General features: G+C 37.2%; 2 protein-coding genes across 4 annotated transcripts in view; both read left to right on the top strand.

Moving 5' to 3' along the window:
- LOC134842330 (uncharacterized) overlaps positions 1-27,071 on the top strand; it is a 405,874-nt gene that overhangs the window by 75,813 nt on the left and 302,990 nt on the right. The window lies entirely within an intron of this gene.
- LOC134842739 (atrial natriuretic peptide receptor 1-like) overlaps positions 1-27,071 on the top strand; it is a 42,793-nt gene that overhangs the window by 4,246 nt on the left and 11,476 nt on the right. Inside the window, exons 1-4 of one of the 3 annotated variants that reach the window (XM_063859217.1) lie at positions 2,615-3,942; positions 9,256-11,459; positions 11,835-12,468; positions 20,366-20,559. In XM_063859217.1, coding sequence (XP_063715287.1) covers positions 9,357-11,459; positions 11,835-12,468; positions 20,366-20,559 — 2,931 coding nt within the window. In that variant the 5' untranslated portion in view covers positions 2,615-3,942; positions 9,256-9,356. Of the gene's footprint in view, positions 1-2,614; positions 3,943-8,362; positions 8,524-9,255; positions 11,460-11,834; positions 12,469-20,365; positions 20,560-27,071 lie in introns of those variants that run through there. The other 2 variants (XM_063859218.1, XM_063859216.1) reach the window with 2 other exon arrangements.

Below are 27,071 nucleotides of genomic sequence, written 5' to 3' on the forward strand. Positions count from 1 at the left end.
TTGTTTTCGTTTCCTGATAAGTAGGTTTGACTCATGCTATATCTGTATAATGGCCTCATTTTGCGTTGTTTCTAATGAAAAACTATATGTTTTTTTTTGCGTTTCGAAGAATAGAGCGTAAAATTCTGATTGAAAAATTTTATAGTTCAAATTTTTCTATGTTATCATTCTGTTTCCAGTTGAACTGGCGTCTTACCAGTATTGATGGCTTATTTGTCACTCGGCAAATGATTTTAAATGCTATCTGAACGGCAGTGATTGTGTTTCTTTTTTTGTTCTTGCATATTTTCTCCTTAATGAAGATCATTCTAGTCAAACTTGTAGTCAAATTCTAGTTTTAAAATTTGTTTTGAGTCAGTTGCTTCCGTCTCAATTTTTTCAGCTTATTCTTTATTCTTTTTGTTTGTGTTTTATCGCAAGTGTTGCTCCAATGTGCCTCAGTGTTTAAAAGCGTCAATTGTCTTCATCATTATACCTTGAATAATGCATGAGCTCGAACCAAGGAGCCATTTTCGGATCGCATTTACTGCCTTACGTAGTTTAGTGCTAATTTTTCTAGGAGTTAGGGAATTCGTCGTTTTTTTTGCTAAATTCGATACTTTTATTTTTGATTTGTATAAATTTTTGGAATGACAAGTTTTTAGTCAATGTAATTCGAAACAAACTCTTGAACGTTATTCATTAATTGCGCTTTTAACGACAAGCAGATTTTTATGGAAAAGCACGTTGTTTGTTTGGTAATTGTGGTTTATTGATACGGATTATGGCAATGAAAATCTCAGCCGAATTTAGAGTTTTCTAAGCTAACGATGCCATGACCTAGATCATATTAAGTAGAATTTTGATAAAAACACTTTTCTAAAATTTCAACGATACTATCATCCAGCATATATAAAGATCGCAGAATCATGGGCCCGATATTGAATTTCAGTGAAACTTAAAGCGAAGATTATCAGTTACTGAAAAATAAACCTGGGACTAATAAATGTCTTCAACAATCGGAGTTGAGTTTTTGTAGTTAGAGAGTGCTCGATTTGATTGAATTCAAGTTAGTAAAAATAATTGAAAGGCAAATTTTTTCCATCGATTTTTTCTTCAACAATACCACGTGGATACGTTTCTGCTTATTCAAGGTTATTCAAGGCCAACTATTCTAAGTTAAACAACAACAGCTGCATTGTCCTGAACTCCTGATAGTTCACAATATGTATCAAATATATGCTTTAAGTGTTTTTGATTATGTACCAGCTGAGTAATAGGTATACAGTTCAGAAATAAGATAGAAAATGGCATTTAATCTATTTTTTTCCTTTTGCTTGTCAGTGCTTGATGTAGCTTTTTTAAACCGCTACTGCTCTTTTTAAGAGAATCATTGTTGCAGTAAATGCATCCTGGAGTGGATGCCTCTAAAAGACGACGTACCCAAAAGCAGATATTTTTGACTTAAAGAGAACATTAGAAGATGGACAAGTAAAAGTTGGTTGTTCACCCAAAATTGTGTTCAAGAATATCGGAAATATTTGTTGAGACGATTCAGCCAAAGTTTTGGACTTTTTGAAGGGTTTTGATAGGTTGAAAATTTTCTATGAGCGGGACTTTCTGCCACGAGGATAGCAGCAGGAAAAAATGGCTTGATATGATTGAATAGAAATGTAATTGAAAATGGTGCGACTAGTACATTTGGTCACTCTTTTTTATCTGCTCAGCCTAGCGCACAAACCCCTAGCTCATTTGTCAGCCCTCGTGAAGGCCAGCGCCCTCCCTGCCTGTGGCAAGTTTTGCTAAAAGAAAGGTCTAGACGAAGACTGTAAGCCGCGGGGCCTCAAGGCATCTAGTCTCTTTTAATCTTGCAAATTATAGATTTTTTTGTACTAGCTAGGCAATTTTTTCGAACCTGACACCGCCCATACCTTGATCTGATGCAAATTATGAACCAACATATGGCCAACTTAAAGGTCCTTGGAGGCTCTTTTTGTTTGTTATCATCAAGTGATTGAAGATATTAGGCGTATTTTTTGAATATTAATCATTTTGCAGCATCATCATGTTCATCTATTTGAGAAGAACTTTAAAATGTTTTTAATGAAGGGTCGGGCATCTTGTTATGGTACAATGTAAATCGAGCTATTACATCGATTGAAATGTCCAAGTTTGGCTGTAACCCTTGTAGGTTTAATGTCTTGAGTGCTAAATGCAGCTCTGAAGCAGCTCTCACTTTTAATAGCAACGGGAAAACGCAATTGGCATGGTGTTCGATTGGTGCGGTAATGGTACCTCGGCAGATTTGACTATATAAGCTTGGCTGGTTGCAAAATGAAATTACGTAATGGCGGTGGGAAAAGGGAGGGAAGGGGGAAATAGGTGCTGCTGCGTGGCTTGCCGGTAGCGAGCGGGACTTCGCTCTAAAACGGCAGGCAGAGGAAATAATAAAATTGGTCTAAAATGGTGCAATACATGTCTGTTCTGTTGTGTATCATACATATTCTACTTGCTCTTGTTGTGCAGTGCTGCTGCTACTACTGTGTAGTTTTGTGTTGTGTTTAAACTGCCTTCGTGCGCCTAACGGTCTACTCGACTCCTGGTGGCATAATGCAGTTAGTTGTATTTTGTGGCGGCTCAACTACACTGAACTGAGCTGAACTGTCAAGACTTACCAATATTTCCCTCTTTATGACCAGAACCGTGGAGTATAACTATAACGGCAGTGCTGTTTGCATAATTCTCTGCTTTGCTCTGTATGATAGAAAGAAGAAAGTGCACTTTACTCCTTCATTTCTCTTGCTCTGTTTTTCTTCCCGTTTTTTTCTATCGTGCTGCTGTATTGGCGTTTTATTAGTGCTGTTTTTGCTGCTTCAATTAACTTGGGCCCGCCGTTTTTTTCCTATCAACTCCTGATACCATTTTTACTATTCGCTCTTCTGTTTAAACCCACAAATTCTCAATGAGAACGTTGCCCAATACATCTTTCCCCGCTATGCTTTTAATTTTCCGTAAACCAGTGTCTGCAGCCCATTAAAGTCGGGTTAAATTTTCCCTACATCTCAAGATGCCTCCTTTTAATCCCTCATTTTGTTCAAGTTTTCCCTGCCAAAAGTGAACAAACGTTTTTTTTCTCTGATGTTTTCCACCATAAGGGTCGTGTTAAAGTTGATAACGGACCCTCCTCTCATAAGCTTGATGCAAACATAATTACACCCCGTTCAAACTGTGTTGCACTCACTGCTGCCATCTATTTTTTCTAACAATCGTCGTGCGTTCAGCTGACGTAAAAGAAGTTAAATAATTATCATAAAGCTCATAACCACTTCACTTCGTTGCATCAAATAAATTGCATCATTTTTGTTTTGTATTATGTGTTTCTTCATTCAAATCGACGGTGACTAAAATTTTATCTTATTTGAACGTTGGAGCTGCAGTTGGTTTGAACAAGTCTAAGATAATAGTCGATAGACGCTACCAATTTATTATCAATTCTGGAATAGTTTTATAATATTTTGTCAGGCTAATCAACAGTCCAGCTGCAATTTTTAACTCCTTTGCTTAAAGTTTTGGGTTACATCACGAATATTATGCCGGAAGTTCTCGTCATTATATTCTAAACATAGCGGCTAAATGTCACTCCGCATTATTGGACATAGAATCAGCCACAATTAGCAAGGAAGTAAATGTCATGGCAGTCGAAAGCTTAAAGGTTTTCATTTCTATCCGCCCGGGGGTTTTGTGTAACCTTGATATCATTTCACCGCCCAAAAATGGTTACTTAATTCTGACTTGAGCGAATTACTAAATTGGCTCACATTATTTTAGTTCACGCGGATGTTTGATTAGTTTTATGCAGCCTAAAGAAGTTCTTCTGTTGTTTGCACTTGACCTTTCCAATTTAATTCGTATTTGATTTCATTTATTGCAGATATAGAAGTTGACTTGCATCAGAATTGATTGGTGAGCACAAGTTATTCACCTTCACATGAAACTGATCTTGAAGCTTCGTCGAAAAAGTCGCCAAGAATTACATTTGCGAAAGCAAGTGTCTTGTAATCGGGAATACGACTTTTTTCCCCCGTTTACAACTTTTTAACAACAAATTTTTAACTTGCTTTTTTTTCTTAATCTTAACAACTTCCAGGTTCCTTCGCACTTGGCCATCGTCTTTGAAACCTGAGTTCTGCGGTATGATTCCTGGCCGGACCTTGTTTTTTTTCAGTATGCAATCGAAAAAAAATTTCCGGTAAAAGTTCATTTGTCGGACTTTCGTTTATCTACTTGAGTTTTCTCGACTTATTTGTCCCATCACGAATTTTTATTGTGCTGTACATAGTAGTTGCAAGTGTTGTTCATTCTAGTTTCAAGGGAGACTCGAAACTTTTAAAAGTTTTTTGTATAATCAATTTTATTTGGCTCAACTGGTGTCTGCTCAAAGATCGTCGGCTTTGTTTCCGCCTCGTAAGTTTTGTTCCGTTGCTAAAATAGAATTTAATTGTCTTGCTTGGTATGTTTGCCTAGAAATCCTGTTCGATAAAAACAGTTTGTTTTGAAAATGTATTCTTTACTTTTGGCTTTTTCTTTTACTTTTTTGAGCTGCTTGGGAACATGTTTTCTGTTTTAGCAAAAAATTTCAGTTCTCAAAAATTTCAAGCAATTTTGAAAAAACGGGTATCAGAGGAACTATCACCTAATCCTCTGTGTGCCTGCATTCTCCCCAGTCGCTTTTTACTGTGTTACTCTGTATACAGCCTTCGAAAAAGTCTGTATGGAGAACATTTATTTGACCCATGTTTTTGATTATTTTTCGCTTTCTCAAAAACAACCCTACCAAATCTTGGATTTAAGTTTTAAAGTTAAGAACGGATTTCAAAAGCTCCTTTGCTTAAGCCGCTAACCCAAAATTAATTTTCATTTCAACCTATGGCCCTCGGAGTAGCCAAATTTCAGATTTTTTGACCGTTTTTTGAATCTTTTTGACTTTTCTCGAAATAAACTCCCAAATCTGAGATGGAGATTAAATGTTTTTTTCATGAAGGTTATGGTTTATGGGAAGCTCCACTGTTTTACCGGAGTCTCTTATTTTTAACGCAAAAAGTTATCGCCCTCGGAAAAGTCGAATTTTTCGAAATTTCTCGGAAGGCACCCTCCCATATCTGAGATTTCGGGTTCAATCTAAAGAACCGCTGTGGAAAAACCGTTTGTTCAATCGAGAAACCGGGCTTCGGGATTTGTCTCTCTTTAGCGGTCACGATCTGCTTTTTAAAAAAGTTAATGAAAAGTTAATTTTCTTCTGATTTTGAGCCAAAAAGTTGCAGTCAAAACAAGCTGTTAATTCAGCAATGAATATGGTAATGTGAGCGCTTTGTTTGAGACGAAACTGATTGATTACATAGCTGTCTAACAAGCTCAACTCTAGGAACATCGGTTGTAGTTTATTTTTTTAGATAGTTTGTACCGGAATGAAAGAATTGGTTAAGATTTCAAATGAAATCTAGGGCCGTAAGCGTGATTACAGCTACATTTGAGTGTTTAAAAGGAGTTATTGCCAATTTTTAGAGGTGATTTCGGGCCTTGGGTTTCTATTTTCCACAAACTGAAAGTGAGATGGAATTTTTTATTCGGTTTAGGTTTCATTTTTGCACGCAAAATCAGGCAACTAATCTTCAGAATGGATCGAGCGAGATATATTAAATTCCTTTAAGACTTGATTCGAACGACAATAAAATTCACTGTGTCGAGTAAAAACCGGTTGGAAATTTTCGCGTTTTAATCTCATTTCCAGCAAAAGAAGCGAGCGAAAACCGTTTTCTTGTTGAAAATCGATAATATATGGTTGTGCTTGGAAATTTTAGTGTTACTTGCACAGCAACCGGTTTCAGCTGGAAAATCCTGGTTTATTTTTCAAGCGAAGTTTTTGATTTGCGTCTTTGCTATAAAGGTTTACAATCAGCTACTAGTTTTTTGCCCGTCTGCTTTTCTAACAGAATGGTCAATTCAGGCAGAAATTGAACTTAGACAGTCATTTTTTCAATGTTTCATTACGTACGTGGCGCTAAGGTAACGCATCTGGCTATTGCTAAACAAATATGAGGTTGGTCCTGGCGGGATTCTTTGTTTTCGGCCTATTGGTGCTCGTCTCAATTCCGACTATTGAAAATGGGGAGAACTTTAAGTTTTAGTTTTTTTCTTTGTGTTTTCCACGCAAAATCAGTTACCAAAAATAATCATCGGAGAGAATTGAGTGGTATGTCAAATTAAAGCCCTTTAAGTCGTGATTCAAAGGGCTCTAAAAGTTTTTTGAAATTTTCCAAGTGTTGAGAAAAACTGCTTTAAAATTTTTGATATTTAGTTCATTTTCGAGCAAAAAACTCGATCGAGCAACGTTCGTTATTTGGTAATTAACTTTTTTTGTCATTTTAGGCCCAAAAACTTATTTTGGATGTTTCTTTTAGCGCTTATTTGACAATAAAGATTTTCAAAATATTAAACTATTGTGCAAAACTTGCACTAATATTTTTTTTTTTCATTTTTTTTTATTTGGTATTCATTGTTTGAAAACAAGTTTTTTTCGATCATGCTTAATTCAATCATGCTTGTGCTGCGGATGTTTCAAATGCTTTTTTGTGTCAACTTTAGTAATTGTTTTTGACGTGCTTCCTAAATTTGAGCTCACATGAAAATAGTTTTCTGTAAAAATACTTTTTTCTGTAAACAATTCTTGAATGAATTTTTGGGGTAATCTAATTATTTCAAGTGTATGAATAATAATTCCTTTTTGTATCTTTTTTTCGACTTCTTTACCAAATATTTGGAACGAATAGTGTGTTTTTATCTTCTGATTTTCATTGGTTGTCGAAAAATCACAATGGGTCAAATGTGGTGTCATATTAAAGCCCTAAAGTCAGTGATTTGGGTTCCAAAAGATACAAGTTCTCTAAGTGTTGAAACAAAATGATCTGAACTTTATTTTTCAGACTAAATTGAGACCAAATTTCGCTGCGCAATTTTTTTGTCTTTTTTTCACAATTATTGTCAATTTTTGCGATGCTTTATCTTATTCATGTACCCTTCTATTATAATAAACAAACGAATGCAGATTGAAGTTATTTGGAAATTTTATATTTGAATATTTGACTTTTTATTCTTCGAACTTCTTTGTTAAAAATACTGCGACCGCGTCATTCTGTGCTACTTGCACAGCAATCGGAGCTCCATTTTGTGATTTGGATTGGTTGGCTTCCGGGAGCTCATGTATTTTTTGTTGTTTTTCAGTGTTCGCATTTAGTGGTCCAACCATTTGAAAAATGGGGAGGAACTTCGTGTTTGGTTGTTTTAGTTTTTCTTTTTATTTTCCAACGCAAAACCAGATGCCACAAACAATTATGGGAATAGGTTGAATGATATATTATTATAAGACACTTTCTATTATGGTATGAACGATTTAAAAAAATCACAAAAATTATCTAAAATCAGGTTTAAAGTCCTAATTTACAGTACTTTCATGCATTTTTTTTGTTCTGGCCATTTAGTTTTTTCTCTTTTTTTGCTTCCCTCGCAAATTCGGGTTCGACAAATAATCATCGGAATGGGTCGAGTGTTATATTATATATGAAAGCCCTTTCAATTGTAATTCTGAAAACATTTTAAAAAAATTTGAAAATTTTTTCTTCGTGTCGTGAAAAACCCTTTTGAAATTTTTGATTTTTGGTCCAATTTCGAGCGAATAATGCGAGTCAACAGGCTCACAATAGCCTATTTTTGCTCAATTTAGGCCTTTAAAACTTGGTTTTTCTTAAGTAAAGTTGTTTGTGGAGTTTTTTAAGCGCCATTTGCAAATTAAACACTACAACTTCAAAGAAATTCTGTGAAAAAAAAACTGATTTTTTTTTGTTTTTCAGTCATTTTTTTTTACAATTTCTTGCCTATTTTACTGTGACTGTCGAATTTTTCTAAGTTCCTTTTTTCGTTAGATTATTTATTTTATCACGCAGTAAAAAAATGACACTAATTTGAAAAAAAAAACTTTTTGTATTTATTTTAGACCATTGTCGGAACATTTTGTGCTACTTGCACAGCAACCGGCTATCCTTGTATCTTTCTGGCTTTGTTCCCGAAAATGATCTTTTGCTTCATTGATGTCCTTTCGTAAGCTTTGTATGGTAAGTGATGGTTTTAGCAAATGGATGACTAATTCTCGATTTACTGGAATGCTATTCAATGAAATTAATAAACCTTTCTTCAAGCGTTCAAGTTCTGACCTTTTTAGCCATTTCTACTAATGTTTGCCGTTGCCAAGAAAAATAGTAATTAAAAGGTTTTTATTTGTGAGCTATTTATCGTTACTTTTAACTCTTTACTCAACGGCGTCATTAAATTTATTTTTTTACTTTGGTGGTAACGGTAAAGCAGTGAGAAAGCAAAAGCGATACCCCGTTGCCATTTTAGTCCCTCCTCCGAGTTTTTGCACTGAAATTTAGTGAAATTTAATAATCTAAGTATAACACCTTGGATTCGTTTTCGGTTATCATCCTGCCGCTAGTAAGTAATTGAATTGACCCTTTCCTTTATAAAGAAAAATTAATAGCCGAAATATAAATTTTATTTCGTGAGAGACTATAAGTTTTTAAGTTACTTGGTTGGAGGAGGATGAGGCTTCTGTGAGAAGATGCGATGAAGTTTTCCGAATTGAAATTTAATTTTGCCCCTAAAATTTGAATCCAGTGTCCAAAATGCTATAAAATATATTTCGGCCATGGCTCATGAAAATTTAAAACTGAAAAAGTTTAGTACAATATAGGTAATTTCTGTATGACGTTTTGATGAACGCTTTTTTTATCAACGCGTTTGAATGCGAGCGTTAATTGAAGGTATCAAAGACGGAACTGCGAGCGGAATTAAAATTTTACAGGTCGGGTTTATTTTCCCTGGGTTTCTTCTGCTGATAAGCGAAATAGTGGAAACTAATCAAAAAGGGCTTTAAATGTTATCCAAGGAGGTCTACGCTCTAATTAATTTGCAGCAATAACCTCCGGGCACTAAATAAACCGTATCAGAGTGTCAAATTCGATCAGTGCTGTTTGATTTGGTCCGTTTGATCATTTCAGATAACATTGGTAATATTGTTAACGTTGTCAAGAGTAAATAAGTAATCGGTTTATAATGACTCAAAATAGAGCAGTTGATATTGTGAATAATAAGTTGTACCCTAGTTTGTTACTCCAGTCACCTCCAAATGAAACGGAGAGCTCACCCTAGTTTTGTGCTTATCAGGGCTGCAATTTTACCCAATTGTGCTGCTCTATTTATCACCGTGTAAAGGCCACAGTCGTCATCATTGTGGGCACTGATCACCTTCAGCTCTATCTGCCAAAATGGCTTCCTTGAACAGACCCGCGATGTATCTGCTGTTTCTATTCCTGATTACAAGTCCCGTTTGTCTGAGTAAGTCGATCAACTTGAAGAGTGCAACCGTAATAATAGGCGAGGAGAAAGGAGGTAACAAGGAGTTCAAACTGGGGGTTCTGGCACCGGCCAAAATTGACTACTCTCTCGCACCTATGTCTCTAAATTCTACCCTAGTAGCGCTGGAATACAGTATTGAGAAATTGCGACATGAACTGTTGCCCGATTACTACTTCAAGCTATTTTATATGGACACTGATTGTGATTACAAACGATACAGTATGGCCGCAGTAGTAATGCAGTCTGATTATAAAATCAACGCGTTCTTTGGACCCATGTGTACGACCTTGTTACCCTGGACAACAGCGCTGTCAAGTCATTACAACTTGAACTCAATGACAGTAGGCAGTCATAGCACAGCAGACGGTGAAAATACAACTGTTCGATTAATGTCGCCTTATGCGTACTACAGGAAAAACACTGTATTGCCCGAGGACTTAAATTGCCCCGACTTCTTTTACACTGTGAATAAAACACTTCACCACATGGGATGGAAGTTAGACCTAGCAGCTATGTATAGAAACGATCACTCACAAAGGAAGCGAGATGATCTCAATTTGGCGACTCTGTGGTCGTTTGTGAGGGTTTGGAAACTGTCTCGTGCAGACCAGGGAGTCGAGACGTTCCAATTAGGATTGTCCCACGAGGACTTTCCCAACGGAACTGTTAAGCTGGCAGAATTGACAGACCAGCAGATTAAATTTCATACCTGGTCCAGGATTATCGTGGTTGGAATGAGTCCGGATTTTTTTCGACAAGTGGTGCACAGATTGTTTTGCGTGAAAAGCGACAAATTTAATATCAAAGACTATGTCCTGATTTACCTGGATAATAATTACGTAGTCGATTATGATAAGGATATACCAAATCAGCTTTGGAGAGATCCGACAAAACCACTGGACGACCCATACAACGTATGTCTTAAAGAAAAGTATAGACATGTGCTTATCTTCAGAAATGAAGACTTATTTGCAGAAACACCCCATAAATACGAAAAGCTGAAAACGGATTTCAGAGCGGCGTGTGACAAGAGTAATTTCAAGAATTGTCAGTTGCCCGAAAGTGCTTCCTACTTACAGTACGTTGCAGCAACACATGATGGAGTTCGCCTACTAATGCAAGCTCTAAATCAGACAGAGGAAAACGCCAGCGGAGTAGGCGGATCAGATCGCACAGGAGGCGGGGAATTGTTCCCCTTTGTGAAAAATAAAGTTTTCGAAAGCGACCAGTTTGCAGCTCGTCCTGTAATTAAGTTTAATTCTGCTGGTGAACGGGTCAGTCGGATGACCTTGCTGTGCATGGAAAACATCGAAACAGGGAATTTCTCGGCATATATAATTTTTAATTTGGACGGGTCGAACACGACGATTGGCAAAGGTCCTCCCTGGATTGGAGGCGTGGCGCCTAAGAATCCCCCTGATTGCGGATACACGAATGAGTTCTGCAGAAAACCGGATACCTTGAAATATCTAGTCACTTTTGTCAGCATAGGTGTGAGTTTGCTCCTCATTATTATTCTTGTCGTCGGGTTCCTAGTGTACAGAAAAGTTAAAATGGAAGAAGAGTTGATGAAAATGGTGTGGAAAATCAAATCAGATGAACTTGATTTCTCTGAAATGAAGACCTCTGATGCTTCTGCAATCGGAGAAGGAGGATCGAATGAAACCTTGACCAACAGTGGTGGTACAATTTTCATGAAGAACCTCCAGAACCACGCCAATAACTTGCTCAACAATAATTCTTCCGCCGCAAACCACCACAACCATTCTAACACTGTACCACAAAAGTTATCCCTAGTACCCGCACCAACTACAAGAAAAACCTCATCTGTTTTTGCAGTAAGAAGAATCAGTCACCACCAAGGACCCCAAGGCTCTTCGGGTGGCAAGGACAAAGACAAAGACAAAGACAGAGGGGGCCAAAACTCGGGCAGTTTTGCGTTTGAAAACCCCAATTTACCCTACCCCAGACCAGAGCCGAGATACGTGTTTCCTCGTTACAGAAGCTACAAGGTAATACATGTTTCTACTCTATAAAATTTAATATTTTTTCATAATTAGAAGAAAACAGAAAATCATGCTGATAATATTTCCGTTTCTATCATTAAAACTGTCGTCGGAAAAATTCAATGGGCCTAGAAAGATTTTTAAAAATCATCGGCGAAGAAAATGGTCTTTAAGTTTTTTCTTCAGAAAAATTTAATTTGATCATCTGGAGTGCTATTGTATGAAGACAATTTCCAGAACCTAACCCCATATTGTTCGATGATTAATTGAAAATACATGTAAAACTGGTGCCATTTGATTAGTTTGAATAGTTCAAACTGGCGCGTTTCTGTGAAATCCAGGCTGAACTCTTATCAAGCCTGTTTACTTTTGTCGATTTAGGTTGCTGCTCGACCTCTGAAAGACTCCATACAGTTCGAACTGAATCGAAAGCGGCTCATAGAGTTGAAAAACCTGAAGAGTTTGACTCATGAGCATATAGTGCGTTTTATTGGATGTGCAATTGACTCGCCCGTGAAGTTTATAGTGTATGAGAACTGCGCCAAAGGATCTCTCTACCACTTTCTCCGATCCCCAATGAAGGCTGACCTTTCGTTCCGATTTTCCCTCATGCTTGATATTGCTCGGGGGCTCAATTTCCTTGTTCAAAATGGAATGTTCCATGGCCGTCTAAATGCAAAGACTTGCGTGCTAGACAACCGCTTTGTGTGCAAAATCGGTGACCACGGGTTGTATTCATTGCGACCGTTGCCGCTGCTAGATCTCAGTCGACCCGATATGGGAAGCGAAGATAAATACTATGTGAAGTATGTATACGTCGCCCCTGAGGTACTTAGACGTGACGCACTCCCGAACGCACAAGCGATGCAACACACTGAATTCGATCATCTGATGCAAAGGGCCGACTACTATTCGTTTGCGATCATAAGCCACGAGATCTTATATCAGAAGCAGCCATTTCATATCACAAATAGTGAATACACACACAAGCAGAAACTACTCGAGGTCATCAAAGGCAAGTTTTTCTTCAAGGTATTTATATACAGGAACGGGGTTGTGAAATGAGGCAGATTCGAAGGTTGTTAAGAGTCGATGAACATAGTGAGGACTCATTTATAGGTCGTGATGGTTTTTTTTTTCATGAAACTTGTTCACGCGAAACTTTCGCGGTTTGACTTTGCGTTTCTTTTTAAGTTCAATTCATTTCCTTTGGTTAAAGGAAGGCAAACTGCACTATCGAACAGCAAAATTGTAAATGTCACAAAAAACGTGATCGACTTCTAGTATCCCAAATTGTATTTAATTTTCAGATTTTGCAGTGGGAATAAAAACTATCTATTGATCCATTTTTTTCAATTTGAGTTAATTTTATCAAAATTAAATCAGTTTTTCCTTTTTTCCTCGAGTTCATAGACTCTTTTCCAACTTTCTGTTGGCTATCTTTTTTATGAAAATCACCGAAAGTGTGGAGGATTTTTGGATTTGGTTGTTTAAGAGTCGATAAATGTGGTTCAGACTTTTATATAGGTCGTGACACTGGGACCTCTACCCGTTACCGACGTGTGATTCGATCACACGACCCTTAAATTGAGAGATTTGTGCCTCTCCCACTCGACAATGCCGCTCTTTATTTCTCTAAATCCCGACAGAGAAAACAAAAATCACTTCAAAAAAAGTCGAAACCAAAAAGTCAGCTGTCGGTTGGAACACTGGTTTTTACACCACATGCAGCTATTTTTGTTCCTCGTTCCATACGTATCAGATTACCATACAAACGCTTTCTTTGGTGCTTGAAAAATTTTCTATTAAAAAAAAACAGGCTAAATTTGCGCTATGCACTTTTTTGGAAGGTTTAAAAATCTCGGTTTAAAAAACAAGTTTTTTGGGATAGCTCGGAAAATTAATCTGGCCGACCTAAAAAAATCGAATTTGGAGACATCAGAAAAACTTTGCCTTTCAGGTTTAAAGTTGGTCGTTTAGAGAAGAAGTCTAGATAGTTAGAATTTATTGGGGAGTGTACGTGGACGAAATGGGAGAGATAAATCCCACTTTTACCACCGTATACTCTAGTCTTGCTTTATCTGAATGTTTTAGCGCTCCTATAAATCCCCTTGTATTAAGCGGGAATTCATTTTCAGCAGCCCATATTATAGCGAGTTTGGTTGGACTTTTCAGGGTTATTTTTGGAAATGAATTATGGAGGGCAATGCTTGTGGTGTTTGTCTGAATTTAAGTAAGCCCATCTACAGGGAACATTTAATCTACCGTTGCTCTGTCTCTCTTCTCCCACTAATTAGGATTCAAGTCAACATACAAACTAATTCTCTGTTTTTAATTCTCTTTTCCATGCGGCGGCACGTGATTTCGTACGGAATTTAAGAAATTTTAGGAAACGCTTTGGTGGCAATAATTTTGGCCGGTGTATTGTACATATTAAACAGTGAAAGAACGGTTACACGAATTAATCCTATTTGTTGTACGCTGTATGCGACTAAACGACCACTGATTCATTACATGCGTTATACAAAAAGTGGAGACTGATCTTTAAGCAGACCAATGTTTTGGCAAAAGAATTGAAAAATGGGTCTTTTAGCAGACCTGACGCATAATTGGTTGACAGGCATAAAAACACGCACACGCTTGGGTGATTCTTCCCTATTTAAGACAATTATCTCGCGATTTGTCAACAAAACTGAACTTCAGAAACAGAATAGTCAAATTAGCGTCAAAAGACTAATTTACGCGGACAGTAACACTCGTGTCGCTTGTTCGCGCAGTGGAGCAAGCGGTGGCTAATCACCAATGCCGCGTTTGAAATTAGCGTTCTGACTTGCTAATTGCTCTGAGTCTGCTAAAGAACCGGTCTGCTAAAATCCCCTGCACCATGAAAAGTTTATTGCATCCTCTAAAGAACCCTTCGAATTATATATCTTGATTTTTTTGAGTCTCATCAATTGCATTTTTTTTCATAAAAACAGCAAGGGATCGGAACAAGCAAACAAGGGGCCGTTTTTTTTTTGCAGAAATGCATTTTTTGGTCGACAATTTTGAAAATTGAAAACGCCATTTTTGGGTCTTATGCGTTAAACGTCCCAAAATTAGGAAAATAGTCAGAAATTTTATTTCAAATTGAAAAGACGTAATCAACATACAATTACTTCAGTTATTACATATTATACAAGCCAATCAGGATTAATCTCAGTATCAATCGAAAGATGTTCTAGAATTTCAAAGAGCTTTAGGCTATCTATTTTTTCTTTTCGAAAGTTGCAATTTTTTTAAAAAAATAAGTCGAGTTTTTTCAAAGAGCTTTAGGCTATCTATTTTTTCTTTTCGAAAGTTGCAATTTTTTTATAAAACGAGTTTTTTTTGTTTACTTGCGTTTATTGGCTCTTTTCCAACTGACTATTGGCTATGTTCTTTTCTTCATGGTGTTTTGAGCAAAACGAATATTTAAGTTTACGAAGTTATTAGTAATTCTTCAGGGTTGCTTTTTCTTTTTGTCCCGACCAAAAAATCGGGAAGAGCTAAAGCTGCAGATATTTTTTTCTACGCAACAATAGGTAATTCAAATAAGCGTAATATAGGATCGAGTTAGGAATCATGTTAACACACGCGAGCTAGCGAGCGTTATGTTAGATTACGATTGAAAATTTCCCGAACCGTTTCTGAAGTTAACGTACTGATTAATGGCACTTTTATTTTGGTAATTTAATCTGCTTTATTGGTGATTAGTTTTTGTCTTGTATCAAGCGACCGTGGCGAAGATGCAGGGACGTGGGATGCGTTGTCTACAGGTTGGCGGGTTCGATTCCGGCACATGGCAAAAGTTTATTTTTCAAGGTTTTTTTAACCTTTTCCAGACTACATTGGTGGGTGGTTTTTGCCTATTGTCGAGCGACCGTGGCGCAGATGGGAGTGTGTGAAAGTCCTAATATTTAGGTTGGCGGTTTGTTTTTCCGTAAGAGTTTTTTTCAAGGCATACGTTACCTTTTTTTTCTTATTTCATTCTTTTTACCCTTGCGAAACCGGATGTAACCTTTTTTGCGGTACAGAACTTTGTTTACAGGTTGACTCTTTGGCGATTATATCCAGTTCTTTACTTTTGTCAATTAATAGCCAAATTATGCGCATTTCGGGATGTTAGTTGCAAGTTCTATTCGAACATCATTTTTTTTGAAGGTTATAATTTTACTCACTTTGATATCGGTATATCAGCTTATTTTCGTTTTATTTGATTTTTTTCCAAGAGAAAGTCTTTAAAACGCTCTAATAAGTGCAGAAGTGCAATCATGCTTACTAATTTTTTTAGTATGCACGTCTTTTTTTGAGTCAATTGAAAACATTTGCTAAAAAGAAGGCAATACGCTCTCCAATTACAAAATTAAGAATATTGCAGAAAACGTATGATTTTATGTTTCAAAGATGGGCTTTAATCTTCAGAGTTTTAGCGGAAAAACGAGAACTACTTTTTCATCACAGATTGGCCAAAATCAGCACCACTTATAAATACCGCTTGTAGGGCTCTTGCACTCTTGCTATATAGGTGGTGGGGGTTGAGAAATTAGACGATAAGCAAACTAGACGGAGGTACTTAAAAGGAAATTAGACGGTTTTGCAAAACTGCAATTGTGAGAAAATAGACGAAAGTGAGAGAAATTAACTTTGTTTGCACACAAATTGCGTTAGAAAAATAAAATTGTTTGTAGACAACAGTTCAATTTCGGTGGCCAAAAACTTAACAAGTCAATCATGCATAATTTATTCAATTCAAAACTCTCCTGTAATATTCAGATTTGACTTTTTATGTTCATTTAAACTAATTATTTTGATAGGTATTGACATTTTATGTTTTTTATCCGTAGCATCCGTCTAATTTGCTTATCGTCTAATTTCCTAGGCCCCGTAGGTGGTATGTGCAAGGTTTTGTTGTGAACTTGTTCTTGGCTCTGTGAGAACTTGTCGGTTAATTTTCAGCTTATTATGTATCTGCTTTGAATTTGTCAGCTTATTTACACTTGTGAATTTTAAGTGAGCGTTTGTTTAATAGTGCGTCAATTTTTTTCTAACTTAAGTTGCAATTATTGGTTGTTTCTTGCTATTTTCTCCTGATATACTGTTTGTATTTCTCTCGTCTTAAAAGTTTTTGTAAATTGTCGGTTTAGTTTCTTTGCGGCGTAAGTTTAATTTGGTTTATGGTTTTTATACACGCCAAGATTTTTGTAATAAAATTGAAATGATAGGTGTGAGTTTTTTTTGAAGTAGGTGTGTTTTTGACTAGATTTACTTCGTCTTAGATGGTTTGGCTATTGTTTAACATTACTTAGTTCATGAAATATACTCAAACTTTGGCAAAAAGTTTCTTGAATTAAGCGTTATTTTTAAAATTTTGATCTGTCTTTTGCTAGAAGCAAGGGTAATAAAATAGGATCATAGGCTTTTCCAGACTAATTTCGTGACTTGCAATAAGCAAGGGTTATCAACTCGGGGCTTAGGATTTTCAAGGTTTTTTCAAAAAGCCTATGATCCGGTTTGCTAACCCTTGCTATTAAATCGGAGCAGAAGTGTTTTCAGATGAAAGACTGTGTGACAAACTCAGTAAATCATTTATTACCGTGCTTTTTATTTTCAAATTCGACTGTTTGGCTCATTGAGCCAAGAGGTAATTTCCATTCTTGGAAAAACAAAAAGCCTGCTTTTTCTCGAATTACGAGTTTCTTTGGTCTAAATTGTTTTGAAAGTTATTTTCGTTTAGTTGCATCAAAGTACGCCGTTCAAAAGCAAAACTATATTTAGTCATTTTTTTTCGGCTCTACTGGCGTCAATCTAAGTTTCATCTGCGTAGTTATCGCTATGTAAATTTTGTCTTAATGCTAATGTAAAGCTGGCAATCGTGTTTCAGTTTTTCATCAAGTTGAATTTCACATGAGACAAAAGCATGAAAAGTTAGTTTTTTAAATTTGCGACGTTTCATTTTTGACTTTTACTCTTTTTTTCGAATACTTGCCATGGTACGTTTGTGTTACATCGCTATCGATGCGAAGCTCCGCTTCGCCTCTATGTCTCATATTTGGTTAGTTTATCAGAAAGGCAGCAATCTTTTAAAAAATCTTGAAAATCGAAGAGCTGATCATCGACAGCGAAAATAAATCTGCAGGCTGAATTTCGAAAAAGTAAATTACTATTTTTTGGTTTCTGCAGGTTCTTCATTAGGTTTTTATTGTAAGTTGGCTGTGTTTCTAAGTTTTATCTTTTGTTATAAAAATTGAGCGGCCGTAACATTCAGTGTTACTTGCACAGCAAAAGGTTATTTTTTTTTCTTTTTAGAGGAAAAACTTTTTGCACTGTCCTTTTTGCCGTAGTGTAGCTACCTTTTTACTGTATTATTTCGAATCTGCTTGCCAAATCTAGCTCCGTCCTTTATAGCTCTATAGATTTTGAAGCTTAAACTGACTTCCGTTCTCTATAGATTTTGAAGCTTACACTGACTTCCGTCCTGCAAAATTGTGTCAAAGTTTGAAAGGAGACTCCCGTTTTTTCTTTAGAAAAATTGCAGCGGGAACTTACCGTTGAACTGAAACTATTGTGGTTAAATCTGATTGGTTAGTGTTAGCTAAACAAAATTAAGCGACTTAGCTATCCGTGGCGTTTTGGTATTACGGTAGGTGGCATCGTGGCGCTCCGGTAGTGATGGTGCGCAGTTGTCATCTGATTGCTGGTTCAAATCGCACGTGCGTTGCAATTAGCAAGTTGAGCTCTAGCAAGTAAGTCAAAGCTTGCGTGGACACCGGTTATATCCGCTCCTGTCAACCTAATTATTTAACCTTGTAACTCTGCCTCCGGGCTCGTCAAAAATGTGGTCAGATTTTAAGTACATTTTCAGCAGATAGAAACATTGGCAATCTAAATATTAATTTCGAAAAAGTCAACCTGCAATTTAGTTATTATTGTTGGCTGTTCGTTTTTTGATTAGGTTCTACACAATTTTTGCAAAGCGATCTAGGTTGATTTTTTTTCTAAAATCGGGAAACATTTGAAAACAACTCGATCTATACCAAGCTAAGTCGCATTTCAAGGGCAGCATGGAACATCTTGATCGATAAATTGGAAACTTCCGCACAATTTTCTGCAATTGTTTTATTCAGCAATAAGTTTAATCGCCAACAAACGAAATGAGCTGTCTTTTCGGTCGTGTTGTCTGGGAAAATGTCATAAAGTGTGTTTAAGAGCAATGAACGTAGTGAGTACTCTTATATGAGCTTTTGTGAATTTTTGTATTTGGTTTTTTTTTCACGTTCAATTTTGATTTTTCGTGGTTTGACTTTTGATTTCTTTTCAAATTGAGTTCATTTTCTTTGTTTACACAAGCATAGCTTGTGTTATAGTATGAACTTTCTTTTTTTCCAACTTAAGTCGCAAATATTGTTGCGACGCAAATACTGTTGCGTTAAAATGTGATTATTTTGAAAGTGTTCATTTTGATCAATAACCAGCTACTAAGTACAGCCAATGTTAAGGGTATCAACACAGACTATTATATTTCAAATAGCACTTAAGCTTCAAGGTATCATGGATCTGTAGCGCAGAGGTAGGCAAGGAAACCCACAACAAAATACGAGGTTGGAACCTGGGCAGGTCCTTATGTTGCAAATGAATTTTTTCGTATACTAGTCAAAATGAGTCCGCTCTATGAATTGAGGCATGTTAGTTGGTAAATTTTTTTTTCTTTTCAAATTGAGTGGTACTGCTAATGCGTCATAATTGGCTTGCGTAACTTAGCAATTATGTAGACTCATAATTGGCGTGCTTCACTTAAGAAATTTTGTAGACTCAAAGCTTTACTCATTCAGTTTTCCCAGTAGCTTTTTCGGTCATATTTTTGCTTGTGTATGCGAAGTGCAACTTCGCCTCTGTGCTAAAGGAAGGGAAACTCAACTATCGAAGAGCGAAACTGTAAAGGTCACGAAAAACGTGACCGACTTCTAGTTTCGAGAATCGAATTTAGCTCTCAGGTTTACCAGCGAAATAAACAATGTGCCTATTGATCCAGTTTTCTGAAATTGGGTTTAGTTTATCAAAAATTTGTTCAATCAAAAGTTGTTCGAGAAATTCAAGGAGCTTTAAGCTCGTCTATTTTCTTCTTCGAAGTTCGAAACAAGTTTTTTTTAAAAAAACAAGTCAGAATTTTTTTTGCTTACTTGTATTCATTGACTCTTTCCATCTATCTGTTGGTAATATTTAATGTGCCTCAGATTCTGAGAAAAAATATTTGAAAGCTAAACTATTTCTTAGACATTGAAATACCAATCCATGTAAGGTTCTTGAACTTTGTTTGAGTAGAAGTGTAGGCCGATGATGAAGGCTGCCCTTTGCATATATAAACTAAGTTCAATTAACAGCTACCACCAAATCAGTTATCGGGGTTCTCAAATTATCGGAGGGGTGACTGGTGGTTGTTTATGTGTGCAAGATGTTGATTTCAATTTCAGAATAAATAACTTGCAATGTGAAAAGCTTTTGACAACTGTTCGTACGCGACTGGTCTCCGGTTCGATCATTTGCGGACCCTCATTTTCTAAACTAAATCATGTATCGGAGGTACCGATAAGTAAGTTGGCGAGAGTGTTCTAAAACGATGAGGAAGAAATCAGACGAAAAGAATGTTTTTTTTTTTCGAAATTAAAGTTGCGTTACTTCAATTAATGTTGTGGATGTATCTTCTATGATGTTTTTATAACCACTTAAGTGCAGTTCCTATAACCACTAAAGACATGAATATGACAAACCCAACCCTAAACGACGTTTTTCAGTGGTACGTGCTTATATGTGGAAAAATCCAGAATTCCTTCTCACTCAGTGAGTGGTCAGGACAATTAATGCAAGCATTAATTTTGAAAAATTTCTGTTTTCAGGGGGCAAGAGTCCATTCAGACCGATGTTCGACGACCGCGACTTCACAGACGAGTTAGCCTCGTACGAAAGGGACGCGAAGGAAGGTATGACTGCCCGACTGAACAATGCTCGTGTGGTAATGGAGCAGTGCTGGACGGAGAACCCCCACGAGAGGCCGGACATGAACTGGGTGTGTGGGCGCCTCAAAGAAAACGTGAGTAACTTCATATTTTGGGCATTTATCATTGAGAAAGCTTGTCATTCGAAATTTTCAGCTCAGCATTTTTCGAAAAATTTCAAAATTTTCGAGGTTCAAAAAGTGGATTTCAAGTTCAAGTTTATATATTTCACCTTGATTCTGAAATGTTTGAAAGCTCAATAAATTTTTACTGAATTATTCATGAAATTACCACTAATTATTTGTTCTGTTTTCTCCGTGTCGTTCGTGGGTTTATTGAATGTTAACCATATTGGCGGCCCTTCAAGCTAAAAATATCGGTGGCTCTATTTGGGTATTTTTAGGCTATTTAACATTAATAAAGGTTTTTTGATAAATTATCGTATATTGGGTTTCAAATTAAAAGGTGATATGGAAGGCTCTAATGACATTTTGACATCAAGTCCGCTAATTACATCTAAATTGAACTAAATCATAGGATGTACGACTTATATAGGTTTTCCTCTAGTATTAGCAGCTAGAGTGTTTTTAATTACGTTTAGAATAATTCCTAGTTTTGGAATTTCAACATCTGAAATGCAAATTTAAGTTAATTCTTTCTCCGACTTGAAAAGAATAATTTTCAACCCGTCAATAAAAGTTGCTAAAACTGAAAATATGGATGAAATAAGGATAATGCTGATATTTCTTTGATGTTTCCTCGGTGTGAAATAGCGTTGAAAGAAGGAAGTAAATTGGAAAAAGAGCATGCTAAGTAAAAGTCATCATATTTGACATTTTCAAATTTTAATCTCGTGGCAGTGCAGTGCAACGTTTATTTAGATTTGAAAGTCGTTCTTGAAAAAGCGTATGGAAACTATCAATCTATGCTCGATGTTGTTTTTGTCGTCACTAAGTCTAGCTTGTCCCGAAAGTTCATTTGATGAGCAGCGATGACGCAAGATAGGATGATTGAAGTTTTTCAAGAAATTAACCAAATTGTGTCTTAAAATGTTCATTTAAAAATATTTTTAAATCACAATAAATCGATTTTGAACCAAATATGATGTATAAAATATTCATAATTTGGCGTCGAAAAATATATATGTCGCTATCTAAGTGTGACATCACTACATGACGTCATGCATTCTTATGCTATATTAGATTACATAATTAGCCTTGTTAATGAAATGAAGTTCATACATTTATATTTATTTAACTATGTAAATATTGATGGTAATTAATACCAACCATAGGAGATTTATACCGAGCTACTAATCAATTGGGTAGACTTGAAGAGAATAAAATATTAGAATCATGCTCTAACTTGCGCCGATCGACTAGCGATATTCCAGAAGTTAAGAACCGAATCCTGCGTCCTTAAAAGCAAGATAAGTCTTAACCGCTCGAGACATATAAATTATGGAAACAATCAATAACAATTGATAGCCAGTAGCGCTAATTAATATTCGAACAGCTTACAACATTATCAATAAACGACGATATAGCTGTCCACAGCCATCCGAAGGGACACTATATCACATGGTGACTGTCGCGGAAGATTCTACTTCTGGATTCACCAAAAGTCATCGGCAATTGCAATCTTCATCACACGAGCGGACAACGACAACCGGACTTTGCTGAAACAGAACAGGGCAACACAACCCGTTTCACCCAGCAACGCTCAGATGTGGAAAGCAGAGCAACATTCAGCGAACAACTGAGACAGACAGGGAGAAAAAGAAGACAGCCTCAACTTCAACATCTCCGGGCTGAAAGTTTCTCCAATCTACAGAAGCAGATGTGGATTGTGACCTACAACATCACTACTTCTTGTTCCAGTCAGAAGGCAGGGCAGCTGAGCTACTGACAAGGCAGACAAAGAAAGCAAATCTACAGGTTTTTCAACAATCAACAAAAAACAGTTAGTTAAAACAAACTCAAAACTCAAACCTGCAGTAAATTGATATAATTGTCATTAAGTTTCCCCACCATAGAAGTGAAGTAACGGAACCTTTAGCACAACCATATAATTGCATCAATAAATCTGATCAGTGATACTGCTAGCCTTCTTTAACCGCTAATTTATATAACAAACTCCCTAGTGTTCCCACTAAATTGAATAAGTGCTGTATCTTATCATCAACTGTATCACCCTGATATTCATTCGACTGTATTACGATGGCACACGCGCAAGTTTCGGTCGAACCCTATGGAGGAACGGAAAAAGAAGACTTTTCAGAATTCGAGCAACTTTTTCAAGGCTACATCGGAGTAGCAGCGATACCAAACGCACAACAAGCGAACTTCTTGCAACTGCACCTACGAGACAACGCGCTGCGATTCTACCAGACACTAGGACCAGCAACTCGAGCGAACGTTCCCGCGAGTCTCATAGCCCTGAGGGATCACTTTTGCAACCCCCAACTTCAAGAAATCCACGTTTTGAATTTAGAACAACTGCGATTCAACCCGAAAACAGATACCCCAGAGAATTTCTTGGTCAACTTAACGAAAAAAGCGCAGCGAGCGTATCCGACACCAGATTTGCCAGCTGTCGCCCCAATTGATCCTGCAATAATTGGAGCACCTGCAGCAGCAGAAGCAGCACGATTCCACCGAGAAACTGCTCAAAGGCAAGAAAGGATAGATGCTGTACATGACAACCGAAATGAACAAATTAAACGACTGTTCATTAAGGGAATGCCAGGGTGGCTGAGATCAAAACTGATGGAACAACCACCTGCAACTACAGTTCAGGAACTGTGCAACCTGACCAAGAAGCAAATCACAATTCGTGAGATTTGCCGAAAAGACGATTACCCGGAAGACGGATTTAATGAAATAAACGACAAAGTCTCAGAAAAATTAATAAGCGCTATCACAAAATTGTCCACAAATCAGGAAAAAATGGAGAAGCAGCTTAACGAAATGAGATCACAAATAACTGAGCAGTCGAATAAACAATCGAATCCGCTCCCCGAACAAAATCGGAACAACAACAGTCAGAGTGATCAGTATAGTGGCTATCAGCCAAACCAAAATAATGGGTATGGACAACAACGAGGCAACAGAGGCGGAAGACGTAGAAATAATTGGCAAAATAAATTTGATTTCAACAATACTCAGCCAAACTTTCACAATATGCCACCAGTTGCACAACAGCCATATTCGCAATTGTACCCTCAAAATCAGCAGTACCCAAACATGTACCAAAATCAACAGCCAATGGTTCAAATGCATCCATCAGCACAATTTCAACAGTCCCAGAAATATCCGACGCAACAATTTGTCGCAAATCAAATGCCTCAAGCTGAAACGCAAAATCCCAACGGACCTTTTGGACCAATGGTGCGATCATCAGCCAAATTTTGTGACGTTTGTGGAAAATTTAACCACACAGCAAGTCAATGCTGGTGGCGACAGAAACCACAAGGACGCGGACAAAACTTCCCGTTTCCAAACGAGCCAAAAAACTAATAAAGCCACTGAGTCAGCCCCCTAAATCATCGAAATCACCTAAATCATCACCTAACGAACTTTTCCAACCTGATGAGATACTTAGCCTTTACGCAATAATCCCTGCGGAAGGAACAGTACTGACGTACACGAAAATACGTTTCTCATCGGGATTACAACGTAGAGCCCTGGTCGATACAGGAGCCTGCGCAAATGTTATCTCAAAACAGACATTTGAAGACCTAAAAGAAGAAAAATCGCTATTTCGCCCTCTTGAAGTAAATGAACCCAAACTGAAGAGAGTTAGAATGGCAGGAGGACAGCAAGTCTCCATTGAAACTGAAGTAACGTTAGAATTCCGATTGGCAGACATGACCTTTATAGAATCATTTCTCGTTCTTCATGCAGCCAATTCAATAATTCTAGGAAATCCTTTCTATAAAAAACATCATATTCATGTCTGTCCGAAGTATAATCTACTGCATTTCAAAGACATGACCCTTCAAATCAACGAAATAAAACCTCCAAACGAGCCAAGAAGAGTCAATAGAGTGAAAAAATTCCCTTTGCTTCTGACAAAACGTCAAACAATAGATCCGCATCAGACAATTCTTGTAGAATGCCAGCTAGAGAACACATGTCAAGACATGGAAAAAACTACCGGAATCGTGATTCCAGCTCAGGAATTTGAAGAAAACTGTGAAATTGCGTTCACTTCTTCAATAAGCGAAGTGCTGAAAAACAACCTGTTGTATATCACAGCGTTTAACATCACCGATCATCACATTACTTTGCCTTTCAAAACCGAAATTGGGGAATTTTCAATTCTGACTCTGAAAGAAGCAGAAAATTTATTCCCCATCGAACCTGAAATGATTGCATTTGCAAAAATGAACCACCCGGACGATATTGAAATGGGCATTAATGAGCTAATTCAACAATCGTGTGATAGTCAGCAGCCCCAAATGAAGCATGAACCTGAGTATGAAAAATTTTGGTTTCCTACGCCTGAAACATGTCAAAACCCTGAATTACTTCCTCAAATCCAACGCGACATTTACGACCAAATTCTTCATTTTCAAGGTCTTGAAAAACTTGAACCGAAAACGAAATGTCAAGATCGATTGACATTTATCAAGAACTTTAAGTGGGAGAATTCAGTGTTGACAGAAGACCAAAGGTCAAAAGTAGAAGATTTGCTTGTTGACTTTTCGGACATCTTCGCCAAACATAGATTCGATGTTGGGTACAATTCCGACCTCAAAATCAAACTAAAACCGGAACACACACGACCTCTGTATACACAAGGACCACCTACGCCGATACATTTGCGACACGAATTGACAGTGGAACTTGCCCTTATGCACTATTATGGACTTATAACAACATTGTCACATTCAAAATACAGTAGTCCACTATTTGCACATCGAAAGCCATCTGGTAAATTGCGGATGTTGATTGACCTCAGAAGGATAAACCATTCACTCAAGAATGACTATATCAACAGCAACTTTCCGATCTCAAACATGACCGATGCTTCGAACCACTTCACAGAAAAGAGCTTGTTTACCAAACTTGATTGCTCACAAGCATACCACTGTGTGCAAATGGCAGATGACCTTTCAGTCCAACTTTTGGCATTTAACTTCGGTTCACGAACTTACGCATACAAATGCCTGGCTCAAGGTCTAAGTAAATCAGTAACAGGATTTAGTTCTTTTATCCGACACTACCTTGATCCATGCTTAGCTGCGGACCTATGTACACAATTCATGGATGACATAGGGAGCGCTGTGTATAACTTCGATGAAATGATACCGACCCTTTCGAAAATATTCGAATGTGTACGGAAGTCAGGACTTAAATTGTCGCCGAACAAATGTGAGATCGGAACACAAAGACTGAAGTTCCTGGGTAACGTAATCACACCAGCAGGAGTGTCACCGGAACAAGAGAAAATCTCCACGTTCTTAAAGAAAATTAAAATGCCACAAACGGTTAAACAAGTTAAACGATTAATCGGTTTTGTACAGTTTTTTCGCAACTATATGCCAAGCCTAGGAGAAAAACTGATACCTTTTTATCGACTTCTCAGAAAGGATGTTGCTTTTCAAACAGATGAAGAGCACCATAAACGTCTTGAAGTGCTCAAGCATGATCTGATACAAGCAACAGACATAACACTTCGGTTACCAAAACCAGGACTACAATACGTAATACTCTGTGACGCAAGCTATCATGGAACCGGTTTTGTGCTCATGGTTGAAGACTATGTGAAGACTGACAACAAAGGTGAAATGAAAACGTATGCACCAGTGTCTTTTGGTTCAAGACTCTTCAATACAGCACAACTGAAGTTCTCCATATACTACAAAGAGTTCTTAGCTCTATATTTTGCTCTCGATCATTTCTCTCATTTCATTTGGGGATCATCCAAACCAGTGATAATACTGACTGATAATCGGAGCCTGACACAGTTTTTTCAAGCAAAAACCATTCCACCATCAGTTTGGAATTTCTTGGATCGAGTCATGGCATTTAACATCATCATCGCGCATATACCTGGAAAAGCAAATTATGCAGCAGATTTTCTCTCACGAATGCAAACAGACCCATCAGCTTCTCTCTCCCTGAAACTGACGGACAAAATTCCGGTACGAGAGATTCAAATCGACACGACAGCTAAAGTAACTGATGCATCTCTCAACCTGATCCAACCAATGGAGGAGATCTTTCCCGAAAAGAAGAAACTTGACGATAATCTGAGAACACAATTGATTGAACTAGGACTCTATGAAAACGTTATGCGAGAGCTCAACACGCAAGACGATAGCGATACTATTCAACCACAAAACTTCGTCCGACTATCAGGACCATTAATTGCCGCAGTTGGATATCCCGATCCTGCTGACATTTTTCATGACCTGAATTTGAGTCATGAAGTTCTCAATCTGAAAAATGAACAAGAAAAGGATCCTGATATCGAAGATGTGAAAAACTGGATACGGAACGAACAAGTTCCAAACCTCACGTACGAAAACAGTCGAAAGAAGAAATATGCGAAGCAATTTAATCGACTCATACTTGAAAACGACGTTCTGTACCGAAAC

Source organism: Symsagittifera roscoffensis, chromosome 3 (assembly GCF_963678635.1).
Source record: "Symsagittifera roscoffensis chromosome 3, txSymRosc1.1, whole genome shotgun sequence".
NCBI lineage: Eukaryota > Metazoa > Xenacoelomorpha > Acoela > Convolutidae > Symsagittifera > Symsagittifera roscoffensis.